At 42.7% G+C, this 9,060-nt stretch overlaps 1 protein-coding gene and 1 long non-coding RNA gene across 2 annotated transcripts; one reads left to right on the top strand and one right to left on the bottom strand.

The window, feature by feature from the left end:
* Positions 1 to 6: 6 nt before the first annotated feature.
* LOC119216800 (uncharacterized) lies at positions 7 to 1,802 on the top strand. Its single transcript, XR_005120163.2, has 3 exons — positions 7 to 439; positions 888 to 981; positions 1,453 to 1,802. It is a non-coding gene; the product is annotated as an uncharacterized LOC119216800 (long non-coding RNA).
* Positions 1,803 to 6,385: 4,583 nt separating this feature from the next.
* Positions 6,386 to 8,081, bottom strand: LOC134132180 (uncharacterized protein K02A2.6-like). The gene has a single exon (XM_062563493.1). The coding sequence runs from the start codon at positions 8,064 to 8,066 to the stop codon at positions 6,834 to 6,836; it is 1,233 nt and encodes a 410-aa protein (XP_062419477.1). The 5' UTR covers positions 8,067 to 8,081; the 3' UTR covers positions 6,386 to 6,833.
* Positions 8,082 to 9,060: the final 979 nt, after the last annotated feature.

The following is a 9,060-nucleotide window of genomic DNA, read 5'->3' as shown; positions in this document are numbered from 1 at the left end:
GAAGAAATCCTTTAAATTTATGGCGAAAGACCTGCGAAGTGACGACAGAGACACAGCAACACAAACAGTATGTGTGTAGGGGAGGGGCGCTGCGACTACCAGCCAATCACAGAACGCAGACACAGACAGCTACCCAATGAGGACTTTTATTCAATCCGAGCACAGATATTGACTCGTATAATACTCGTACTCGGCAAAAGTGCTTTATCCGTACCGGATACTCGTTTCAGCCGAGTATCCGGCTCATCTCTACTAAATTCATGTTTTGACACCCAACAACATTGATTTTGACCTGTAATGTACTAACATTTGTATGTGCTTCTTTTTTTTTCCTCTTCAATTCCTGGCTACCTTGGACAAGCACCACAGCAAGCTGATTGAGATTATCAGAGACAATGGGGGGAGTTGTCAGAATGAAGTCCCAGAATACACTGAAAGTGTATGTATGCACTCAATAAATAACAATTGATCATTATAACTTAACATTTATAAAAGCAATAGTGTTCATTTTCATAATACGTTCTATTAAGGAGTTTGATTAAATGTTGGAAGATATACTGCATATTATTTATTGACTGGATTTTAACTGGTTTGCTCAAACTAGAGCTGAGAAGTCTGACAAAACATTTTTTCAGATCATGTCTATCAACTCACTGTAGCAGGACGCTGGTTTTGCACAGCTGCATTGTTATTTGCAACACTGCATCAGTATGACTGCAGAACCAGTACACTGCATTAACAGTATACTGCACAGTACTAGCTGAAAGCCTCTGTAAATCAGTTACTGTAACTCAAAGTACCTACTCGTATATTGTGCAGTGTCTGCATTTTTTTTGTAAAGTAGCAAGATTGGACAGTATAACATTTTATCTGTGTTTGCATTGTAGAGCCTTGAGGTGAATCTCAAAAGGGAGTGTCTGCTTAAGTGCATCAATTCTGTACCTTGGAGAAGACGTGGAAAACCTTATCAAGGAGTATCTGGTAACTAGTTTTTGCAATAATCAATTAATTTCAAGATTAGATGAAGGATTGAATATTTGAACTTTAAATCTTATACACATGGTCTCAGGTCCTAGTAACATGCTCAGACTAATTGTACATTCATGTTTATTTGCCTATGACTTTATTATTGTGGAGCTCTCTGGCAGCTGAATCTTTTAACATTGTGTCTTGATTGAAGAGAGTATACTTCACTATCGTACTGTTTACTATGTTTTGCCAGAGCATATGCATTCATTTTTGCAGGGATAGTAATTATTAATCTGTACCAGTGCTTTAAATGTTTCCCATGTGCAAAATACTGTACTTGTTATGGTATTTTCGCATCACTACAACGTCAATACAAGTTTATCAGAATTTCACTGTTCGAATAGTTTATGTAGAGAATTGTTATATTTGTATGAGATACTGGTTTTGATCAGAATAAATAATGATTGTCTTGTCTATTATCAGGTGGTTCAGAAGGAAAAAGCTGAGACAGAGATTCAGAGGTGCACAATGGCAGTGTTTGTCATCAGGGAAGGGGAGGATCCTCTCCAGCCACCACAGGATATCGGCATTATTATTGAAGGTGTGGAAGTCCTAAATCAGTTGCACATGCATGTGCCATGTTAATTGGTCTCACCTATGCTCTGAACTTGAGCTATCCAAGTGAGCTAAAGTACACTTTTGATGCACTCCAGAAAGTATTTATGGAGATAGAACCCAAAAAGATGACACGCAGAGTGTACAGTCTGAGTGCCAAGCTCTAGACTAAGTTAATGCAGATAAAAAGACAAGAATTTAGGTTAATTATTAATGTGTGGAGCACATACTTCTAGCTTTACAGGCATCAAATGCAAGGTTTCATTTGTTTATTTCATACAGTCTTTTGAGTACTTTAAGATGTGATGCATTTTTTAAAAGCCATCACAATGAACCTTAAGGTCTTTTTTTTTACATATTTTATTATGTAAAAAAGATCAAACATTGACTGTGACTAAATATTTTCAGTTTCTTCTATGAAAATTCTACTTTTCTAACGCAAAAAATACTGTTTGTGAATTTTTATTTTAAATAAAGCAAAATATATAATTCTATTGGACAACATTAAGTCACGTCTTTGCTTGTCACCAAAGAACATTCATGAATTAAGGTATAATTATCAACTTTAGTTTGTACTGAATGAGAAATTTAACTTGACGGAAGCTGAAAAATTTGCCTGTAACAATTTACTTTTAACTAATGTAAAAAACTTTACTTTGATGGAATATAAAATACAAGGTTCTTCCAAAATGAAAATATAAATTTGTAACAAAGCTAAAAATGGTGTTTGGTCAGCGGGGGGCGGTATTGCACTCGCTTTACCGCACCGTTGTGACGAAAAGAGAGCTGAGCCGAAAGGCAAAGCTCTGGACCTGACCCCGGATAAGCAGCTGAAAATGAGATGAGCTAAACAACTGCTGCCTACACGTTAAACAGGAACTCACAGTTCCCAAGCTGCTCAGACACATCTCGCCCGGTAGAAGCCATGAGCTGCTAGCAGCTTCTAGACGCTCTACAGGACCGAAGTGCTGGGATGGATTGCTTCGGTCTCGCTCCTCTATTTGACCAATCCTGCTTATTTGATGAAAATGGTACTTTCTTGTTAGTTGTTCTTCTGAGTTTGTAACTTTATGGTGGAAATGCACTTATTGTAAGTTTCTTTGGATAAAAGAGTCAGTTAAATTACATGTAATTATAACTGCTAGAGGTGCAAGCATCCCAGTGACAAGCTCACAGCCAATAAGGCAGGGGGTCGTCAGAGGCTGTCACGTTCCTCCGCCCTGATCCTAGCGCAGGACGTGCACAGCAAGATCCATAAAGCGGTAAATGAGCGGGTAAGCATGCATATAACTGGTGGTGCATTCCCTTTTGGCATGTTGGAAGGTCATGCAGTGGACCAGCGTAGTTCCTTTCAGTCTCCCTAATAAAATCTAATTTCCTAGGTTAACGTTACCTGGCTTAACGTGTCTGTTTCCTGGTCTAACGGGACCACATCAATTTCCCCAAAAGATGTCCGGAAGGACCCATCAAGCTGACAACACTCCGTTTCCCACCACCCCTGACACCTCTAATCTACAGCAAAACCTGGCACATCAGGAAATTGGAGTTTATTCACTACCACCACCACCAGTGTCTGGACTCCCAAAGGGAGGATATAGCTCGACTCAGCATCCCGGCCCCTGTTCTATCCTATGGCAGGATGGAGTCCAAGCCCCAGACACATTGCAATATCAATATTTATGCATGTTATAATAAAGCAGTGTTCAAACTTCAACAAGTCTCTCCGGATTTAAATACTTTTCTTTCACTCATGGTTAGTGGTAGGGTGAAACCATTTATTATCAAACAACTGTGTTTACTCTTTTAAATCACAATGATAACAGAAACTACCCAAATGACCCTAATCAAAAGTTTATATACCCCAGTTCTTAATATCATGTTCTGTCCTCTTTAACATCAATGACAGCTTGAAGTATTTTGTAGTAGTTGTGGATGAGGCTCTTTATGTTCTCAGATGGTTAAGCTGCCCATTCGTCTTGGCAAAAATCCTCCAGTTCCTTTAAATTCTTGGGCTGTCTTGCATGAACTGCACGTTTGAGATCTCCCAGAGTGGCTCAATGATATGGAGGTCGTGGGCATGGAGGGAGGACTCGGACGAAACTCAAAATCACTCCAACTGACATAAGGGTGAGAAGGAGGCGAAAACAATAATAGCAAAAAACAACAACAAAGGACTTGCATGGGGACTTGACATAACACATAACAGACTCTCTGACATTGACATGCAAAGATGCACCAACAGACAAGGGACTCACAGGGCTTAAATACACAAGGGAGGTGGAGGTGATTGAACACAGGTGGAAACCATCATTGACACGGCAGACAATCACAGGGGAAGACAGGACAAGGCAGGAAGTGAAGTTACCCAGGGACACAAGAGACATGAAACTACAACAGAATGAAACTACAATGAAACTAAAACAGAAAGAAGACCCAAACCGTGACATGCGCAGCTTCCGGGCAGATGAGTCGAGTATTTTATGATGACGTGCTGCATTAATCTTGCCATCAATTTTGACCAAGTTTCCTGTGCCTTTATAGCTCACACATCCCCGAAACATCAGCGATCCACCTCCATATTTCACAGTAGAAATGGTGTACCTTTCATCATAGGCCTTGTTGACTCCTCTCCAAATGTAACGTTTATAGTTGTGATCAAAAAGTTCAATTTTGGTCTCATCACTCCAAATTACTCTGTTCCAGAAGTTTTGAGGTTTGGCGTAAGTGGGATACTTTGTGGAGTTTGCGTAGTAATGGCTTTCTTCTTGCGACTTGACTTAAGTTGTGGCTATTCAGGTTAATGTTTTAGTATAATAAAAGTAGATCCACCCCAGTAACTGGATTTAATTCAAACAAGTAACCAGTATAACGCTTAATTTATCCAGTTTGTAATAAAACCAATTTCCTCTCTGATGAATCATACGTATTGCCAAGTAGGTTTTTACTTACAAGGGATTTGTCTTGGTGTTACTGGTGCATAGTAAATGACGTAAAAATAATAACCTCGTTAAAAATGTATATTTGACTTCGTTACCTCTTAAAGTCGTGACGTCATCAAGTTCGTCCATGCTGTTAGCGGTTTAAGCTAGCAAGTTAGCTAACGTTAGCTCGTGCTCGGCTGCAACAGTGTACACACAACAAATGGTATTTAATATAATATCTAAAACGTATATGACTAAAAAACACGAGATATTGGATACAACTTAACCTGCAATGAAATACGAATTCAAAACGTCTTGGACGAGGTAGCTTTAATACGCATCTGTAACGTTCCCTCCAGTGAGCCACGTGTGTTCGGTACTGCGCATGTCCAACTTTCAACAGACACGATAAACAAGTGATGTCTCACCACTTAAAAAAACGGGTGAATGTATTATGCTCACATAGATTCTAAATAAAACACGTTGTTTTTCAGAGACAGAAATAGTCAGGGAGTGGGTCCTCTCCCTTTTTTGTTTAATCTTTAATGAGGGCTGCTCGGTAACGTAAAATAGCGGGACAGCCCACTGCTGCTAACATTTCCAAAACAAGGGTTTATGGCAGTAATTAATTAACTAGTTTTTGAGTGTTTTTAGGAATACAATATATATACTGTATGTGAATATAAGCAATACAGGAGACCTATATGGTCTGTATATGCACATATAGGCACCACAATTTAGCCTTTATGTTGCATATATGCACATATATGCAGCATATATGCCACATATAGGTCGCATATATGTGGCATATATACGCATATATGCACATATATGTACATGTAGCCCTGGCCCAAAAATTCACTCAGACATCAGGATGTGAATAGTTTTCTTAAAACCAAGTTAGAAGTGTGTATAAATATGGTGCAAAAGATAAAGTTGAATTAAAGCTATTCCAATAACAGCCTTATTTTTACAGTTTCAAGGTTGTCATTTATGTAAATGAGTATAGTTTGTGTGTTATGTGCATGATTCAGCTCGTTTGTTTACCCTGACAGTCTAACTTGGTGGCAGTAGTCAATCTTTGTTTTGTTTGTGTTTAATTGGTTAGTGCTGACAGTGCAGCCAATCCGGCTCCGTTCTCGGAAAAAAGGGGTGGGACTTTGGTGTATACGGTCAGGTTCAGTGTAGCGGAGTGAGAGAGAAGAGTCATTCACCGTGTTAGGATATTCCTTATCCACCCGAGTTGGTTGATAGAAGAATCCACTGCAGGAAATTAGTTAAAAGTTTAACATTTATTTAGAAGAGAAAAAGTTGTACATGAGCAATTCTCCGCAGATATATCTGGAGACAATGAAATACGTATCGCAAGCAAATCCCTTCCAAAGTCCGCCTGCCTTCTGGCACTGACCTGTTTTAATCCCTCTGGTGCCCTTGAACGTTGGTTCAACCCAGTTCATCCTTCTGTAACAAACGCCTTCCCCGAACAATGAGTGTCTGGTACTCTCTCCTGCAGCCTTCGGCCTTGCCCTGAAAATGGGTTCAAACTGGCTCTCCCTTCGGTCGCAGGTGTGTTATCTCAGATAATATTTTATCTTCATTTTTCCTGTGCTCTCTCTTCCACCATTCACATTGTCTGCCTTATAAGGACCGATCCGGTCACGCCATCTGTCCTACAAGCGGACATCTATTCTACAAGCTAAAAAGTAAATACAAGAAGACACACACAGAGAACCCCACATCCCACAATTTCCCCCTTTTGATCTCTTACAGAGATCACCCTAACTAATGGAGTAAGTCTGCCGGGTCGACCTCCTCCTCTACGCCCTTCAATACTGATGGAGGAGGGCCTCCCCACGGACCTTTAAACCTCTTACCTTACACCACGCCCTGTTTTTTCGTGTCTGACTTTGAGAAGGGACCCCCAAGTGTTGGTTCTGTCGCTTACTGTGGCTCGCTTCCTTTCCACTAGATTACACAAACAACTCACAGAAAGATATACCCAAAAACAACCCAAGCTATATAGTATCAACACTGTAATAACACTCAAACAAACAAGGTGGAACCTGTGACAGCTAAGTATATAAGAGCTAATGCAATAACAACCGTTACCCCCCCCATAGCAATTATGGAAATATTAAGCGTACTCAACATTCTCTATTTCAACTAAACTAACTGCGGAGAATTGAGAAAGATAGAACAGAGGAGAGGAGAGGATAGCATTGTGCATTTCTTCGTCGCTGGTCTTCTTCTTTCGTTGTAGACAGTCAACACAGAACACCATGCACTGGGTGTCTGTCGGTCACTGCCCGCCGAGAGCACGTCCGGGCACTATCCAGTGCCCAGTTCCGTCTCTTTCTGCTGCGTTGTCAGGATGTCCTGAAGAGTGCGACCCGGTTCGTCCGCGGGGGCGCACTGGCTCCAGTGGTACCAGGTGTCCCCTTTCCCTCTCAGCCTCACAGCGTGTGAGGTTCTCTCCTCCACCTGGTATGGTCCTGTCCACCGTGGCTCCGACCACTTCCTCTTAATGACCCTCAGGAGGACCCAGGCTGTTGTGTGCGGATCAGGGGTGTTCTGCCCTCCGGTTCTGTCTCGCACCTGGACCGCAAAATCTGAAACGAGAGCTCGTAGTTCGTTATAATGACTTGCATACTCACCTGTTGGTGTCTCCGGGTCAGGCTGGAGCTTCAAGCCTGCGCTTGGTCCGGGAAACTGTCTTCCAGTGGTCAGCTCGTATGGGGTGAAACCTGTACCCTGATTGACTGAGCTTCTGATGGCCATTAATGCAAGTGGGAGGGCTTGAACCCAGGTTAAATTTGTCTGTGCACAGATTTTAGCCAATTTTTGTTTTAAGTTTTGGTTCATGCGTTCTACTTTCCCTTGGGATTGGGGGTGATATACTGTACCAAAAGCATGTTTCAGACCCAACATTCTCTCCACTTCTTGTAGGTCATGATTTTTGAAGTGTGTGCCGTTGTCAGACCTGACTTTCTCAGGGAACCCATGTCTTGGTATGTAATGGTTTATCAAACATTTGATAACTGATTTACTGTCCTCTTTTTTTGTGGGCCACGCCTCTGGCCAGCCGGTCAAGGCGTCCACGCATACCAGGAGATACCTTTTACCTTCGCATCGGGTGATCATGTCAGTGTAGTCGATGACTATTTCCCGTCCCGGGACCAATGTCAACGGAAACACCCCCATCTCCGGCTTCACCGTCGGTTTTGGGTTAAACGTGATGCATATTTTACAGGTCTTAACATATTCACGTGTCATGTCTGCCAAAAACGGATGCCACCAGTGACAAAGATTCCTATTCATCTGTTTGTGTCCCACATGTGCCATCCCGTGTGCCTCCTGCAAACACCTGTTTCTGATTTCAGGTGGTAGCACTGGACGACCGTCCGGGGACCTCCAGAGGCCTCCAGCCTCCGTAGCCCCTCTTTGTTTCCACACCGTTTTCTCCTGTGGAGACGCCCCCTTTTGGGCTTCTGCAATTTGCTCCTCATTAAGTTGTGGCCCCAACTGTCCCTCTTCTTCTGCACTTACCATTTGGAGCCCCATTACTTCTGACTACCGCGTATCCGGACTGCAACCCATGTTGTGGATGTCTGAAGCAGCTGCCATCAGTGAACAATTGCCAATCAAAGTGTGTCAGTGGTGTGCTTTTTAAGTCGGTTCGTGCTTTTGCTTCCAGCTCCACCTTGTACTCACATTGGTGTGGTTCCCCCTCTCCCATGTGATCAGCCATGTTGATGCCTTCATGTGTGAAGGTGAGGTTTGGAGCTTCTAACAGCTTGCTCAGCCTTCTTTGTCTTAGTGACGTCATTGTGAAAGTTTGTGAGTTTACATAAGCTACTAAGCTGTGTGTTGTTAGCACGTGTAGTGGGTGGCCCATGACTATGTGTGCTGTTTTCATTAATAGCTTTGCAACCCCTGCTGCGTGTTGTGTGCATTCATGGTGTCGTTTTTCCATGTTGTCCATCATGGCACTGATATACAGAAGCACCTTCCTTTTACCCTCCCCCTTTTTCTGAAACAAAACCCCATTTACTACCCCTGTTGTTTCAGAAACGTCCAGGTAAAACGGCGCGCTGTAATCTGGAACTGCAAGGTCTGCGGCCTGCGCCAGCTCTGTTTTTAGTGTAATAAATGCCTCCTCCGCCTCTTGGTCCCAATCGAGTTCAGCAGTGAGGTTCCTCATCCCCTTCTCGTTTACCTTTGCACGTAGAATCTGAGTGAGATTTGAATAACGCGGAATGAATTGTCTGCTGAACCCCGTGAGTCCTAGGAAGGAAAGCATTTCCTTTACATTCTGTGGACGCGAATGGTGGAGAATACTGGACCTGTGCGCGGCTGAGAGCCCTGAGCCGCTTCCTGACAGCACTCTCCCCAGAAACGAAACCTGCCGCCTGGCGACCTGCAACTTTGACTTACTGACCTTGAAACCGGTCGTGGCCAACCAGCGTAAGATGGTGTCTGTTGCTTCCACACAGGATTCAGCTGAAGTGGATGCGAGGAGGATATCGTCGACGTATTGGATCAGCGTCGTGCCCTC

Source organism: Pungitius pungitius, chromosome 7, assembly GCF_949316345.1.
Source record: "Pungitius pungitius chromosome 7, fPunPun2.1, whole genome shotgun sequence".
Taxonomy (NCBI): domain Eukaryota; kingdom Metazoa; phylum Chordata; class Actinopteri; order Perciformes; family Gasterosteidae; genus Pungitius; species Pungitius pungitius.
The sequence above is the reverse complement of the archived record's forward strand: the minus strand, read 5'-3'. Positions and strand labels throughout refer to the sequence as shown.